General features: G+C 33.7%; 2 protein-coding genes and 1 pseudogene across 5 annotated transcripts; 1 reads left to right on the top strand and 2 right to left on the bottom strand.

Annotated features, from left to right (window-relative positions):
* Positions 1 to 1,788: 1,788 nt before the first annotated feature.
* Positions 1,789 to 5,294, bottom strand: LOC140838593 (uncharacterized; annotated as a pseudogene).
* A 614-nt stretch (positions 5,295 to 5,908) lies between these two features.
* LOC140838592 (external alternative NAD(P)H-ubiquinone oxidoreductase B1, mitochondrial-like) lies at positions 5,909 to 15,780 on the bottom strand. 4 transcript variants are annotated; one of them, XM_073205021.1, is made up of 11 exons: positions 14,988 to 15,335; positions 10,782 to 10,897; positions 10,624 to 10,687; positions 10,202 to 10,408; positions 9,845 to 10,095; positions 9,537 to 9,756; positions 9,279 to 9,383; positions 8,406 to 8,669; positions 8,205 to 8,326; positions 6,278 to 6,397; positions 5,909 to 6,190 (listed from the first exon to the last, which is right to left on the bottom strand). In XM_073205021.1, the coding sequence occupies exons 3-11, from the start codon at positions 10,633 to 10,635 to the stop codon at positions 6,103 to 6,105; spliced, it is 1,389 nt and encodes a 462-aa protein (XP_073061122.1). In that variant the 5' UTR covers positions 10,636 to 10,687; positions 10,782 to 10,897; positions 14,988 to 15,335; the 3' UTR covers positions 5,909 to 6,102. The 4 variants fall into 4 exon arrangements, 3 of the variants coding, with proteins under 3 accessions (XP_073061122.1, XP_073061121.1, XP_073061123.1); XM_073205020.1 differs by lacking the exon at positions 14,988 to 15,335 and adding an exon at positions 15,622 to 15,780 and having other exon boundaries at positions 10,624 to 10,897; XM_073205022.1 differs by lacking the exon at positions 14,988 to 15,335 and having other exon boundaries at positions 10,782 to 10,898.
* Positions 10,935 to 14,567, top strand: LOC140840292 (uncharacterized). The gene is made up of 2 exons (XM_073207588.1): positions 10,935 to 13,924; positions 14,010 to 14,567. Exons 1-2 carry the CDS (start codon positions 13,589 to 13,591, stop codon positions 14,565 to 14,567), a joined length of 894 nt encoding a protein of 297 aa, XP_073063689.1. The 5' UTR covers positions 10,935 to 13,588.
* Positions 15,781 to 17,196: the final 1,416 nt, after the last annotated feature.

The following is a 17,196-nucleotide window of genomic DNA, read 5'->3' as shown; positions in this document are numbered from 1 at the left end:
TAAGAAAGGTCAATTTTACCGATATTCACAATAAAAAGTAATACTCTTAGCATAAAAAATTATTTTGATATTCGACCTATGAAATTGATAAGTGAGACCGTCTCATAACAATTTTTGTGCGTGAATAACTAAATAATCTAATAATTGACATTTTAGACCCTTTGAACAAAAAAATGGAATAAATTTTGGTTGGGGAATGGATAGAATTCAATGATGGAGAGGGAAGGACTTAGAGATGTCAATGGGGCGGGTATGAGACGAGTTTGGCTAAACCCAAGATCTTTCCTATGAAAAAAACTTTGATTCATTACCCGCCTCACTCTGGTTAAATATTTTTCGGATCCACTCCACCTCGAGTACGAAATGGGGCCGGTAGACCCGTGAGACCCGAATTTTTTTAAATAAAAAATAATAATATTTCTTCTCACATGGCTGAATTATGAAACAGACAAACTTCTAAATACAACATTGTGGAAAATTAATTTATGACTTCGACCATACTTAATAATAACAAACAAAGTATTTTCACGACATAAAGAATTACATAAAAAAGAGTTACTAACTCTCCAAAAAAATCTTGACATCCTCAAAAATAAGTCATAACATAATTTAAACAGATCAATATAAAATCAGCGAGTAGGCAATATTTCAGACACATTTTTTGGGATCATTTTCCTCTTCATCAAGAATGGTGGGACAAGTTGGTAAACTACTTGAATAATTAAATACAAAATTAAATAGAGAAAGTACAATGAAAAAATAAAACTGTAATTCAAATTGAAAAAAAATGTAATTTAAAAAGAGAAATTACAGTAAAAAAATTAAAATGAAAGTACAATAACAAAATAAAAATGTGATTTATTTACCTTTCACATCACCCCACAACCATCTTCGCGAGCACATCAATGTCTCCAAAGTCGTTGGATTAAGTCTACTAAGATGATGACCAACTGTTCTTCCATTATTGCTAAAAAGAGATTCAAATGCAACATTTGAGATAGGAATAACTAAGATCGTTATGGTTGAGTTGAGCTAAAAAAAATGAAAATTAATAAAACTAAAACCCTAGAATATTTATATCCACATATATGGGGCGGGTATGAGGCGGATATTATAGGACCTATGACCCGTCCCATATCAAGACGGGTCTGAAAAATTGGACCCGAAATCCACCCCATAACCTATTTAATATACCCAAACCTACCTCATACATGCGGGTCCATTGCGATTCTGGGTCGTTGACATCTCTAGGGAAGGTGGGGTTGGTGTGTGTAATTAAAATTCCGAAGATGATATTCCAATTTGTTAATAATAATATTTGACGTTAAAAACGTTATCGAGTACTCAAAAAACTATTAGTTTTGGGTTTAAATTTCATAACCACTGAGATATTTGTTTGCTCTGGTTTGAGTTGACGTATCACTAACAAATACTAGGTGATTTTTTTTTTTAGGCGTCCTGAAAAACATTATTTATTCAGACTTTGGTAAGATGGATCTAATTATTTTAAATTATTTATCTGTCATTGTCTCAAGGGTGGTCTTAAGAGAGTCAAAATGGATAAGCCCAAAGGCTTTCAGTAATCACACATGATACAATTGAATATTCGCCTCAACGAAAGAGACGGGAGATTCAGTAAACACTTATTAGGCAGGGATATTATTCTATTAAATTTTTTAAGCACAATCAGTTTCATTTTTCTAATTTTATCTCCGGCTCGATCCACCACACTGCTGGAGAGTTTTTCTGTGGTTTCGACAGATTTTTCAGATGATTATTACACAGAACTTACATGGATCTTCTACTGCTTTTGAAAAGCCAACAAACTCTTTAATGTGAACTAGAAGATGAAAAATATGTCCCCACAAAAGTGTAATGGGCCGTTAAACATCAGTGGCTTCCACGTCTAGATAAGTACTCAGAAACACAAGGAACATGTTATCAAGAAACATAATCCTTTGATATAGTGACTATAGTTCTGCTAAACCTTTCACATAGCAATATCTGGGTCCAGCCTTCTCTGGATAGCAGCTGCTGCCTACGAATTCGAAGTTGAGACAATGGTTAGTGGACAACCACAAGTAAAGACTCCTTTAAAACTACATCAATGTTATTCTCACCTCTAAGTTACCGAGTTTGTATTGGTATGCCATCTCTTCCCTCAGCTGAGCTTGCTCTTTCATTGCTTGAGCCTAGAATTTAGACAGTGAAACAATTGACTCGTGTTTTTAAAATATGCAGTTAGATGGAGAGAAATAAGAATCTTCAAACAAAATGATACCATTCCACTTTGCATGGAATGCTTTAATGCCTACCACTTGTTCTTCCTTCTGTCTTTCACGCTCTATCCGAAGTTCTTGCCTGAAAATTGGGCAGAGAAAAGAAAAAAGTGAATAAGACACCATTTCTTGAAAACGATCTCCGTTAATTGAAACTATATAAGACAACAATAAGAATATAATCACCACTAGAGATTTAGCATTATACTCCATAGCAACCACAGAGTATTAGATATGGAAAATACAGTATTCTGTCCGAACATTGACGAGATAGCATCATATTACTTTAATTGTGCGAGTTCAAAGATACGGCCAAAATCTACTTTTCTACTATACAAAATATAAATTCAATGATGAAAAGTTTGTTGGCAACATATTATTCTTCACAGATAGATCACATGGTTGGTGTCTGAATGTGGAAGTTAATGAACATTTGCTAAAATTTAAAACTAACCTCCGCTGTTCTTCATCATTGAACACAGTCCTGTTCCGAGTCTTGAACCTTTGAATATCCCTTTTTCTGTTGCTTTTTCATTTTAGCAAGATAGTAAGCATCAAGATCATAATATCTGCAACCATGAATAATATAGAGGGAAAATCAGTGCCCAGATAGCAAAGAACGCTCTAAAAAAAGATAACACTCCTCACTCCTTGGGCTAACACACATGTATCACAACCCAAGCTAGAAGAAAAGCCAACAATCATAAGGGAGAGGAGAAAAGAAGAGAAAATTAATAGACTTGAAAAATCAACAAGTTATTATTTAGGAAGACTCACTTTTTTGATGGAAATGTAGCCGTGTTATGATCTTCCATGAAACTGCAAATAGATACATGTATCAAGTATTAGATAATAGTTAAGGTACACAACACAACATTAAAGCCATCCCTTTTCATCCATAAAAGAACAGTATTTGTACACGATACTAACTAAAATATAGAAAATTACTCTTTAAACAGCTGCTTCTCTTCCCAATTAGGCAAACTTTCCAGATTCACCTGTTCGAACATATAAAAAGTTCTGGATTTTTAATCAGGGTAAAACCTCAAAAGTACTTTAAAAACTGATGCATAAGGCCTATATATCTCACATATCTGATGGAGCAGATGAAAAGGCAACATGCAAGAATAATTCACAGCAAATCATTAAGCAATTTTTCCACAATAATGCCATGAAATGTGTTAGGGATGCAAGTGCATTAGAATTTCAGATGAAAATGTGAACATAGAACACATGGAAACATGTTACAGGTTCAGGGAAAAAAACTAAGGATTTGCGGAAAAGGGTTACCTCCTTTACTTCTGCTAACCATGCAGTAAATTCCGGTCGTTTATTCCTAAAACAAAACAACTGTCACACAATTGTCTCAAAAGTGGCCCAACTATGCAACATGAGATCTCAAAATGAAGGCAATAAAATAAAATAATCTGCAAGGACTTGGACCACATCAATGCAGGATTAACAGACCGCACGTCTTGCATGCACCAGGAAATTGGAAGAACAAAAGATCTAACAGTCATAAAATAGCAGTTTCAGACTTTATACTTGACAATGACCAAGTTGTACTTGCTCTACCAACATGGCAGCGAGGTTGAGAACCACATATGAGACATCATCCGTCACCATCATCCAATGATCCAATTCAACCAAATAGTTAACTGGTGAAAAACACAGTCTGAGAAATTGCTAACCACTACTAAGTCTTTTTCCAGAGATAAATTCAGCGGCATGTTTCCCACCTTAAAATATTTAGGGGGATGCAAGCTTTCACACTAAATTCCACTGAAACATTCAACACCTTCTATCATGCAGCAGCTTCCACTGCTAGTTTCATTATATCATCATTATCACTTTCCACAAAGAATCACAAATTCTAGAGGCACATTCGTTCAGAATTCAGATACAGAGAAGGAACTGCCAAGTGTTGAAGTAAAGGAACGGTAAACTACAAACATGTGACCCCAAAATGTTTACAATAATCTGGGGCTAACATTTTATAACAGAAGGACATTGCGGCCTAGCAATCCTGCCAAAGGGATCATTTGATGCTACATCCAAAGGTGGGAATTTGTTCTAACATATAAGGTCCATAAATTTTTCAGTAACCCGACGTACAAGAACAAATACCAACAATTGGATGAACCCTGCCATAAGGGTTCCCCTGCCAAAGTAGCATATGATCTTACCATTTAAACAGCACATCTGCAAATTCATTTAACAAAGCAGAAATAGAAAACCATATTCAGCTATTTCTTACTTCCGAGCGCCAATTTCAATTTCAATTATCACCGATATCAATTCCCAACCAAGAAACAAAAAATTACACCAAAATACTCCATACACGAACTATTCTCAAATATTAAAAAAAAAACGCTAATCTTAATATTACTCAGAAGAAGAGTAAAAGAATGAGTAAACGCACCACATATCAGTTTCTTTGATAATTCCATACTTTCCCCAAGAGTTGGTGACTGCACCTTTCTTCCCTTTATCTTTCTCTTTCTTCTTATCACGCCTTCTCTTATCCTTCCTCTTCTTCTCTTCTTCTCTTCTCTTCCTCTTCTTCTCCTTCCTCTCCTCCTTCTTCCTCTCCTTCCTCCGGCGCCTCCTCTTCTCCTCCGAATCCGATGAGTAGTCAGACTCCGATTCCGACTCTGAATCGTAATCTGAGAATGACGTACAAGAATCAGAGTCTCTCGATCGTTTTCTCCTCGAAGTGGAGGTTCGGGTTTTACTCTTACTGCTCTTGCTTCGTTTTCTCCTAGCTTCTGATTTTCTGGATCCCTCTTCGAGGTCGGAGTCTGAGTCGGAGTCCGGGTCGGGTTCTGACTCGGATTCATGATTGGATTTGGACATACGGTGCCCGCGTTTAGACGGAGCTGCTCCGTTGGCCGCTTCGGGGGTTGAGTTCCTGTCCTTGCCCATTTTTCGCTCGACGGTGGGGGAAATCGAGAGGAAATAACTCAGCCCCTTGTATGACACAGCTAATGGCGTGAGTGCGACTCTACGATTTAAATGGAAAGAGATTGACGCTTTTTGGCATAACCACATTTTTATCACCAAATTAGAAAAAAAAAACATTTCTCAAACTTTTTTTTTTAAAAAAAATCTCAGTAATTATAAATGGATAACTTTTTTTAAAAAATTAACCAGAGTTAATTTCTTAACTGTCCTGATAATTATTATTTTTGTTAGAAGAAGATTGGTTTTTTATTAGTGAAAATTATTTTGAAAATGATGATTTTTTTAAAATATTTTTCTAAAAGCTAAATTAGAAATTGTAATCATATATTTTCTGCATTTCTAAGAAAAATACCATGAACATTTCTATAAAACAGCCAATGCATCGATATATCCATTCTTGTTTTCATTTAAATTTTGGAAATTCCGTCAAGAATTTTTTTTATATCTTCGATAGGACTCGTTTTGCTTTCGTTTCTTTTAAAAAATCCCCATTCTCATAATAACAATGATGAAACCAACATAGAATAGTTGAACAAAGAATAAACCAGCGACCTATTTGTTTAATAAAATTACAGAGGATGACTCTAATTAGATAACATTGCACGTTTAACATGCAAAAACGTACTAGAATCATTTTGATTTGGTCGAAACAAGAAATTGGTTTGAAAAAATCAAAAGGCAAATAGTATGAAGAATAACAACAGTTTTTGTATGCAAGTGGTAAATCTTGAAAATTATACTGCGGATTTAGTCATATTTGAGATGCAGAAAGAGAACGATAAAAAAAACAAGCATGTACAATAAAATAAGTGGGACTCCAGTAACCAATAGTAATAAAAACCAGTGTTTTTCTAAGCACTCAGATACGACTCGAATCTCTTCCAAACACGAATCGTCTTGCCCAGTCGCCAACTACAAGAAACCTTGTACGCCAGCTAACTTGCTTACTGCAGGCAAATAATTCGCTGTAAATCGACATTCAACTGGCAAATTTAAGATTATTAGCTTCATTGAACACAAAGCTAATTACTGACCTTGCATACACAGAATACCAAAGCCATTGCGTACTACGACCCATGGAAACCCAGTCTCCAGGCAGCTCCGCAGCTGTTTGTTCCCCACCAAGTGGTGCGAACTGACCAAGATGCCGGTACCTGACATTCAGAATATTTGAAGCTTTTGGAACTAATGTTACAAAACCACATAATATATGAAAAGTAAATAAGAGTGAGACATCATTTGGCTCAACCACATCGACTTTATGAGGCAGATATTTCAGATGGAAATGCATAAAATATTTAAAAAGAGGTCGTGAACCTCACCTCAAGACCACGGATTCTCTAAATTTGGTATTATCTTGCCAGAAAATTAATCTTGACAAGAAACAAATAATAAACTACAGGTTTATACACCTGATTAAATTTCATTCTTAATTAAAATTTGTTACAATCCCTCTTTCTTAATCAGTGGAAATCTACCGGAGATTCCACACATACACATTTCTCAAATCCTCGGAGTTGATACAGGTTGTCTACAAAGAACTTCCAAATCGATAAAACTTAGAAGCGTTGGTCCTAGTATACTATTCTGAGTTCTAATCAAAATGAGAATGTTAATCTAACTAAAATATGAACATCTTCCAGGTTGTGTGTCATTAAGTCAATTGTTTCCTAGAACCACTTAGATAAATAGACATACAAACAAGACATTTTCCATGGATATTGACAGCATAAAAAATTTCTTCCACTTGACAAAATCTATCAACGTACCTAAAAAAAAAAGGTACCCAAGCCGTAACATAATGTCTTAAGAGAGACACTTCGAACTCTTATCCCGCTTCTTGAACCTCTCTTACTTAGGTTGATCAATGTAGATTTTTCCATGAAAACCCTGCGCCTAGGTGAGAGTGGTTATGGTAGCCACGGGCACATCTTTGTACCCTAAATGACACAGTAAACTACTTTCCAAATCTAAACTTACCTAAACAGTCAATCCATCTTTATCAAACTTGCTGGTTTCACAAATAATTATTTTTTCAATCGCATAACCAAGCACATTAGATTTAGGTAACTTATAGGGCATGACACGTATGCATAAATAAATATGAGAAGGAAGATCAAAAAGCACACTGACAATGAAATGAAGCATAATTTTCCCAAAACCTGGTCGACAAACACCTCAAAAATATTTTTCTCGTTGAGAATGAATCTAACATGAATATGCTGAATTTTCATCTTGGAAACACACTTTTAACTCACAATCCCTGCGCTGCAAATTTAAGTCTGCCAGTCCATCTGTACTTCCATCAATTTAAGATGCTTTCTTAAAGATCTTCGTAAAAGCTCAATAGGACTATCAGAAAGCTCGTGAATTTATCCCCTGCTCGGAGTCGATTTATGTCTCTCTCTCTTATGCTTCATAAAGATTTTACTAATGGAGTTGAACAAACTAAAATACTTAGTCTTTGTATCAAAGGATTTATTACGCTTCAATGAAATCTATACCTTTTAAAAAAAAAAAAAATAGATAGTGCTCGATCATAAACTGAAAACAGAATGCAGCATTTTCTAACTTTTAGGGAAAAAAAAGGTAAGAATGCTAGCAAGGGCACAAGGCAGGACTGCATACACCATAAACAAGAGACGAAACTATATTTATCTCATATGGAGCAGTTCTAAATAATTAGATTCCAACTTTCTGTTTGTAATCGGCAAGGTCATCTCATCTCCATTGGACTGTGTGTCTAATAAACATCCCAATGATCTGTAAATAGTTTACATCACATATACTAATACTTAGTGAAAAATGTTTAATCTCCTCTGCTTTCCGTTGAGTGGCCTATGGTTTCGGTTCAGGATAAGAAGATAAAATGGTTGACTAATATTAACTATAGAAATCAGAGTGATGGTGTTTGAAATAAAAATCGAGAGATGTCGATGATAAAAATAATGACAAACTTACTGGAAGGGGAGAAATTCATGTCGACCTCCACTTCTGAACTTGCGAGGACCTTCTGGATGCTGTTCACATTGCTTCTTCATATTAAAACACCTAGAAAGGTACATTCCTTGTTGAGCAGCAACCTTGTACATCAGATATCAAATTGAAACTCGGTATTTAAGAAACAAAAGGACAGAAAAATTGACGGCCAAGCAAACTTACTTGTGCAGTAGCAGGAAGGCTCTTCATCTGTTTATCACAGAGTGAGAGTGCTGACTTGAACTCTTCAATATTTACCTCTTTTTTATCGTTTCCATATACATCTTTTAGGAAGTCAGTAACTTCAAACAGATGTTTGCTCTTCAAATACAGTTCCACCTGAGGGTATCGGATCATGATATCTTCAATCACATCTTGAAATTCTTCCATAGTTAAGGTACCAGAATTGTCTTTGTCTGCAGCTTTAAATATGGATGAGATATCTTCCTGAAAAAACAACAAATGATGATGACCATGCAGTACTATGGAAAAATCTACTCCTGTCAACTAGAAGATTAAAGTATGAAAACTGGAGATTCATATTCTACCTTAACAATCTAATGGAGGACATGAAGTCGTTTTATTCAATTACAATAAGATTGTTACACTGCACTAGCTGCTCCTAAAGAAAAGGAAATGGTCACAACCATTTCTGCACATATATTCCTATATTTCCATTTTTCGTACTCTTTTCTGTTATCTTAACTTCAAGATCATATATTATCATTTTATTTACAGTTGTTGGAGAATGAAAACTTGTCTCATAAATAAATTACACTTAATGTGAAGCACTTTTGTACATGTTCCTGCTGATTTATTATGTTGGTCAATAAAATTTAGGAAGAAACTGCTTAATTTGATTGTTGTTTCTCAAACTTTACAAAGATAAATCGGAAGTGACGTGGACGAGGGATGACTTACTACGAAGGCATAAACATACTGTTTTATTTTAAAATTATCAGAGAACGAATTTATAAGATGGAAGGCGTCGTGGTGATTCAAATCTAACAAATGTTGCCTATAGATAGAGAAAATAATGTGAAAATCGAACTTTACCATGACTTTACGTTGATCTACAGTGGCACAATCACCAAGGGCATATACATCCTCACATCCCTTCACTCGCAACCATTCATCAATCGCAAGGATACGCCTGGTGCCCTGAAAGTAGAACGTAACAGTCATTATGTGTATGTACTCATCTGGATCATAGTTAATAAAAGCAAGTACATGACAGTCCGGAACCAATCAATCAATAACAATGTGTGCAGATATATGATAGGTAAAAAGAATAAATCGCAATTCAAAACATACCTGGCCAATTTGTTCCATAAAGTCCTTCACAACTGGCCGAGTCCCAACACCAGTTGACCATACAACCATTCCATGTGGTATAGAAACATCCTCCCCTGAAATCTTTTTCTTCATGTTAATTGTTCGGTCCGAGACACTCATGACTCTATGTCCTGTTAAAACTTCCATACCATCTCTTTGGAATTTCTGCTCAGCAAATGAGCTAATCCTTTCATCAAACCTGCAGGTGTGTGAGATACCATAGTTGCTGAGTCATTTTCAGGCTTCCCATCAAGAAACACTGAGAAAGTATGGCTGAAATTACTTACGTGTTCAAGATGTGATCGCCAGATTGGATCACAGTTATGTTTACAAAATCTTTAACCGAGGGATAAATTTTTACCAAATCATCATATACAAAATCATGCAGCTCTGCTGCAAATTCAACACCAGTTGGACCCCCTCCAACTATTACAAAGTGGAGGTTAGTCCGTCGCTCGTCGTCAGTCAGCCCTGGAAGTATGGCTTTCTCGAAACAATCTATCACTGTCCTACGAATTCTTTGAGCATCCTCTACTTCCTGCATGAAATTTAATTACTTTTTGGTAAAAGATATAAAGGCACATGGCAGCAGAATTTATCGGTTAAAGAATATCTTAGTTTCAATCTGTGAATATGGACAATACCTTGAGAAAGTGGCAGTTCTCCAATACACCAGGAGTATTAAAGGTGTTTACTTGTGCTCCACATGCTATAACCAAGAAATCATATTCTAAAGAAAAGTCGTTATTCCCAACTAAATTTTCATCAACACTGGACCTGCAGAAAATTTGTTTGCTCACAGGATCGATCTTAAGGCATTCTGCCTCCCAGTAACTAACTTCTCCATTTCTCTGTCAATAAAAAATGGTAAAAAGCAAACAAGTAAAAATTCTACAATTAAGAAAAAAAAACCTAAGCACATTCTTATTAAAAACATGTAAAATCATTCACCAATAATTGGAAGGATGGCCAAAATTAATTGTAAACATACCCCGAGAACAAAACAAATAGGCCAAGAAAAGTTAGAACAATGAGACATAAAACAAATGTCTTCAAAATTAATTACCTTTTTTATCATGTTCCGAACAGGTTCTACAATGCTTCGTGCCTCAACTGTTCCACATGTGACACTAGGTAACAATGGAGTAAATGCAAAGTAATTTCTGGGTGAAACCACTCGAACATCATAAGATGAAATATCCAAATTTTTCAGGAAGCTAATACCAGCCCAGCCTGTTCCAAGCACTACCACTCTTTTCTTTTGTGTTTCCTTGGGATTTTTTGTTACTGATCTATCACCATCGGAAGGTGATTCTGCATATGCAATAAGGCCTCCACTACTGTGAACAGGCAGAAAAAAGGCAGATATTCTATTTCAATAAACTGAAAAATGAAGAGAATGATTAAGCTGATGTACTTTTACACTGTGTTTGGCAGCCAAGATTTGGTGGGAATTGAGGGGATTTGGATTTCAAAATTCTATTTTTTATGTTTGACAATTTGATTCAAAAATGGAATTCGGATTTGCTTAGAATTTCATGGGATTTCATAGGATTTCAATAAGAATATCCAAATCCCATCAAATTTGATAAGATTTGATGGGATTTGGAATTTAAAAACACAAAATTACTTTTTTATCCAAATAAAATATACTATTTCATTCACCTATCATGCAAAAAGTATGACACAACAATCAAATAAAAAAAAAAAAACACATGATGATATAAATTCAATGCAAGTTATGTGTATTAATATAATTCATTATCTTGTATAATATAAAACTTTTAAAATATATATTAAATTTATTCATACAAGAGTTTGAACTTATCTTGACAACCTGACCACGCTTGTCATTCTCTCCGCCGTCGATTATTTCGGTCTTTTCAGTTCCGCTTTATGTTACAGCAAAAACAGTAATATTATATTTAACAAACAAGTGAATCATGAATCATCGTTTGATTCTTCAAATCATCTTCCCTTTTTATTTGGTTCTTATTTATAATAATATTTTGCATATTCGAGAAAAAGATTTCAAATATCTCTATTTATTTTTGAGAACTTATATAAAAATCTTGTTTCTTCTCTTCATCATTCTTCACCAACACATCTCAAATTTCTCCACCAAAAATTTCTACACGGTTAGACTTTTTTTCCTTTTAACTTTTTTTTAGAAGATGAAAGCTTTTGTTTGAATTTTATAAGTTTCGTGTATTATTTTCTGATTAATATAATAAAAGTTATAGTAATTACCAAATTCTCTTTTTACGTTTAATAGAGTGCATGTTGATGTCCAAAATCAATTTTTGTTGTTTGATCTTTATACTGGTATTTATTTTTTTTGTTTTTGTTATATTTTTGTTAATCATGCTTTTGTGTGCTACTAATTTATTATTTCTGGTTATGATACATGTTGGATTTTTGCAATAGTTTTTTTATTTTGTATATGAAAAATTTATTTTATAGATGGATGGAGTCAAAGAATCAACTCGGCGATCACATATTGCGGTTGTAGCCATAGTAGCTTGTGTTGCTTACTTGAATATGTTATTTCATAAAAATAAGAGCTACATAAGTAACATCATATCAGAAAAAGATTCAAAAAGAGATGTAGTTAGGAAGGAGTTAATGTATCGTATTGAAACCGATGAAAGAATTCGTGGGGTGCTTCGTATGGGGCCAACAACATTTATGAAATTTGTTACACTATTACGAGAGAAAACTTTCCTCAAAGATACTATTTACAGCAGCATAGAAGAACAATTTGCAAAATTTTTGTATGTTGTTGGGCAAAATGAAAGTACTCGCTCAATGGGATTTATATTTTTACGATCTGGAGAAACCATCAGTCGACATTTTCACAATATCTTGAAGGCGATCATATCTCTTCAAGATCAATTCATGATCCAACCTGATGGAAATGAGGTCCCACCTGAAATCTTTGATAATCATAGATTCTATCCATATTTCAAGGTAAAAATATATAGATAAAACTTTTTTTATTGTTTTATTAAAATTTAAGCCATAAATGTTTAAAAAATAATTTAATTTTGATACATATAATAGGATTGCGTTGGTGCAATCGATGGAACACATTTCCGTGTTAAAGTATCTAAAGAACATGTTGCAAGATATAGAGGAAGAAAAGATTTCCCAACACAAAATGTGTTGGCTGCATGTACCTTTGACTTGAGGTTTACATATGTGTTACCTGGATGGGAAGGTTCTGCAGCTGATGGACGTGTCCTTGAGGATGCACTCGAAAGAGAAGATAAGCTAAAAGTTCCAAATGGTATTTCATCATACATATAATATTAAATGTAAAAATGGTACATAAAAATATTATTAATCCTCAATTACTTTGTGTAGGTAAATTTTATCTCGTCGATGCTGGATTTATGCTAAGAGATGGTTTCATTGCTCATTTCAGAGGAACCCGATATCATCTAAAAGAATACACTAATCGTGGGCCAGAATCCCAAAAAGAAATATTTAATCACAGACATGCATCTTTGAGAAATGCCATTGAAAGAGCATTCGGTGTTTTAAAGAAGAGATTTTCAATTTTAGCTAGTGGTGCCGAGCCCAACTACAACGTAGAGACACATTCTGAAATTATATTAGCATGCTGCATTTTGCATAATTTTCTCATGGGAGTAGATCCTGATGAAAGATTGATTGCTGAAGTCGATAGTGAACTAACAAATTATGAAGATATTGTGACTGAAGAAAATACAGCATCTCGTGGTAGATCTGATAGTGGTAGGCGTGGAATAATGATAAGAAATAGAATAGCGCAAGAAATGTGGGAAGATTATTCGTGTGGTCCTACCTAGAATATTTTGGTCGTCCTATAATTTAAATTTAATAATATTAAATTTGTTTGATTTCTATGTAAAATTTGTTCTTTTTTATGAATTTATATTTTTTTTATTGTTTTACTCAATAAACTAATTGCTAGTTGTCTTATCATTAGACATTTTAATTATTTTTTTTATGATTTGAGCTTTGTAATGTTTATCACATCTTAGGAAATGAGTACTGATGCTCCAGCTATTGAAGCTGTCCACTACAAAAGTTGGACTCAACAGATGGATGAGTTTTTGCTTGATTTTTTACTTGAACAAAAGAATCAAGGACAAAAACCAGATAGAAATTTTTCTCAAGCTGCGTACAATGCTGCTATTGAGGCTATTAATTCCAAATTCACTATGAAAGTAAATAAAGATAACGTGCAAAATAGATTAAAAACTTTGAAAAGAAAGATGACCATTGCTTTGGAAGTCTTCAAACGAGGTAGTGGTTTTGGTTGGAATGACATAACAAAACAAATTGAAGCACCAGAGGAGGTTTGGGATACATTAATCAAGGTATGCATTGTTATTGTGTTCATTTTTAATTGTTTTTATTTTTTTCAATTGTTATTATCTTAAAATATCAATATAATGTAATTAGGTATATCCTGAAGCTAAACATGTCCGACATATTGCAATTCCGTATTTTCCTGTGCTTCGAGAAATATTTGAAAAGGATAGAGCTACTGGAAAAGGAGCAGAAACTGGAAAAGAGAAGACACGTCGTTGGGCAAGAGAGGGGAAAGAGCCGAGCTATGGAGAATCTTCAAGAATAGAAGAGATCGATCGGTTGGTAGCCGAGCAACATATACATTTAGAAATTTTGGATGATTTTGAGGAGGAGAATGTTCAACAAACATTTGTTCCTCATTCATCGTCCACAAATAATAATTCTAAAGTTGGCAAGAAAAAAGTGTCAAAATTTGATGAAATGAATGAGAGATTTGACACTTTGAATAACACGATCTCACAAATGGCTAAGGCGATGGATGTCAATGAACAGAGCAAGCGTCGATGTGAAGAGATATACACTGAACTGACAAAACTTAATGGAGTAGATGAAGATTTCATTTTTGCAGCAAGTGATTATCTTATGTCAAATCCAACTGCAGCCGATTTTTTCTTGGGGATTCCACATCATGCTCGTCTTCGTGGTTGATTGGAAATGAACCTCATCTAGGATAAATATGATTGATTGCATTAGATTCGTTTAAATTTATGATGGTTTAGAGTTTTGTTTCTTTATGATATTTTCTGGATTTTAAGTTTCATATTAAAGTTTGAATTTTTAATTATTATTTTATGTGCACTATGTAATAAGGGTACTAGAAATTTTAAAATTATCGAATCCTTTTTTTCTCCAACAGAATGATTTATAATCATTTTTACTTTAAACCAACACAATAATCCAAACCTTGAATTCCAAACAGGCCAAACCAGCAAATCCCATAAAAACTCTCAAATCCTGGATGTCAAACACACTGTTAATGTAAATCACGTAATAGAAGACGTATGGTATTGAACTGACATATAAGTTCTCGAATAAATAGAACTTTCATGAAACAGATCGAATGCTAACCATCAAAGTCAGATTCACCGTGAACAAGACTTCAGCTATTTTTTTGCTACTTCTGCATATCCTTAGAACATTAAATTAAGAGAGGCCTTTTGTAATACTTGAACTTTGTGTAAAAAATTAAGCACCTTTTTTTGAATAAAAGAATTTACATCAAGCACATGTTTGAAGTAAAGTAAATATATCACCAGTCAAAATCTAAAACATCCGAGAACTCGAAGTCAACCAAAACTTGAAGCATCCTAAAGTACAGTCCTGGTAATGGAAAGATGACTCAGCAAATTATCTTAAAGCAGCAGGATTCATTTTGAATGGGGTCCATGAATTTCCAAAACAAAAAGCCAACCTAATACAGCATCCCATCGTTAAGCAGAACAAAAGCAATCTGATTTTTAACTAGGCAGTGGAAAAAAGGACACAGTAAAAAGCGGGATCTGGAAAAAAAAGAAAAGCGAAGGCACATCCCCCCCCCCCCCCCCCCCCCCCCCTCTCATACATAATTCCAAAATCGAAGCAATCTGAAGAGGAAACAACACAATGAGTCCTCCTCCCGGAAACAAAACACGGTTACATATTTACGAAGAATCGTTGTAAATCCATGTCCATGTAGGAAGAAATGCCACAGAAGAAACGAAACCTGAGAGAGCATAGCACCAACAGCTTGGTAGGAGCAGAGTTGTCGCGGAGAATCCTGCTAAAATTCGCGAGATATTTCATCCCTTCGAAGGCACACTTCAGTGCTGTTCGATGATCGTGGAAGAAGAAAACAATTTGTTTTATGATCGGTCAAACATTCATTTTAATTTATGCTAATTTTTAAAATATATATATATTTTTTTTTTGCAAAATGACAGCTAAATGAAATTTATTAAAAAAGAAAATAAACAATTATAATATAACATGTCTATATGAGCGATCGAACCGTAGTGTTTGAGCTGTTGTGCTGTTTAAAATATTTGAGTTGCACCATTACTACCAGCTATAACTTTTGATAAAGCGGTAAGCGTTCAGTCCTACAATATGTTTCAGATTTGGAACGAAATTCAAATTACAAAAGATTATATTATTAAATAAAAAACTCAATATTGAACTAAATTGTAGTGAAAAAAAATTTAAATTCCAAAATTACCTCTCACATAATTGATTATAATGTACAATTTTGTTTTTCAATTTAAGTATTTCAAAAAAGAAAAATGATCATATTTATTCAATTATTATTTATGTATATTTTTTATATTATAAAATATCTTTAACATATAAAAAAATAATCTTATTAAATCTCATTTCATATTTAATTTTGTAAAAAAAAATTATATATGTGCAACCCATAATATATTAATATCCGTAAAACCTTTCCCAGTTAACATCCCTGAAGTTTGGACCGCTGGCATACTTTACCATATAATAAAGAAAAAGGTTAGTAGATGATGAGTTGTTTGATTATAATTTAAAAATAATAACAAAAAAAGGGGCAAAGTGTAATTGGATGTTACGTATATATAATCAAAGCAGGTGTGGTGGCAGAATTTGGGAATGCCATTGGTTTTAATCGATAAAAGAAAATTATGATTTGTCCTAAAAGTTAAATAAATTAAATTGTGATTTGACAAGACAGATTCCTAGTTTATTATTTATCGTATTGTTGTCCGTCCAAGGCTCGATCAAGTTCATTATATTTTTGCTGTTGCTGCTGGCTGCTATTAATATTAACTTTATTATATATTGTTGAATTGTTATGATTTTTTGAACTTCCGACAATTAATTGTAGGGAATAGAAATTTGGGATAAATCGTTATATTATAAATAAAGTAAAAATTTATATAAAACGGTCTCACATGTCGTATTTTGTGAGACGGATCTCTTATTTGGTTCATACATGAAAAAATATTATTTTTTATGGTAAAAGTATTACTTTTTATTGTAAATATTGGTAGGTTGATCCGTCCCACAGATAAATATTCGTAAGACCGTCTCAGAGACATACTCAATAAATAAATATTTGGCAAACTTTCATTTTTGTTATATAAAGTTGACATGTTTTTTTTTTTGTTTTATCGTATAACTTGTCAATTTTTTATTTTCATCAATAACTTCTTTTATGTGTTTGTTTTAGTCATTTTTCACCTGAAGGCTGAAACTATTAAATTCGGCAAATATTTTTTATTTCTCTCTACATGGCTCAGGTGACGAGAATAAATATGATATTATACAT

This window comes from Primulina eburnea, chromosome 8, assembly GCF_022965805.1.
Source record: "Primulina eburnea isolate SZY01 chromosome 8, ASM2296580v1, whole genome shotgun sequence".
NCBI lineage: Eukaryota > Viridiplantae > Streptophyta > Magnoliopsida > Lamiales > Gesneriaceae > Primulina > Primulina eburnea.
Note: the sequence above shows the minus strand (reverse complement) of the source record. Positions and strands in the feature narration are given on the sequence as shown.

Coding starts and splice junctions, on each gene's coding strand:
- LOC140840292 (XM_073207588.1), top strand. CDS start 13,589: ATGAGTACTGATGCTCCAGCTATTGAAGCTGTCCACTACAAAAGTTGG. Junction 13,925..14,009: donor TTTGGGATACATTAATCAAG/GTATGCATTGTT, acceptor TAATGTAATTAG/GTATATCCTGAAGCTAAACA.
- LOC140838592 (XM_073205020.1), bottom strand. CDS start 15,701: ATGAAATATCTCGCGAATTTTAGCAGGATTCTCCGCGACAACTCTGCT. Junction 9,757..9,844: donor GGCGATCACATCTTGAACAC/GTAAGTAATTTC, acceptor ACACACCTGCAG/GTTTGATGAAAGGATTAGCT. Junction 8,670..9,278: donor TAGATCAACGTAAAGTCATG/GTAAAGTTCGAT, acceptor TTGTTTTTTCAG/GAAGATATCTCATCCATATT.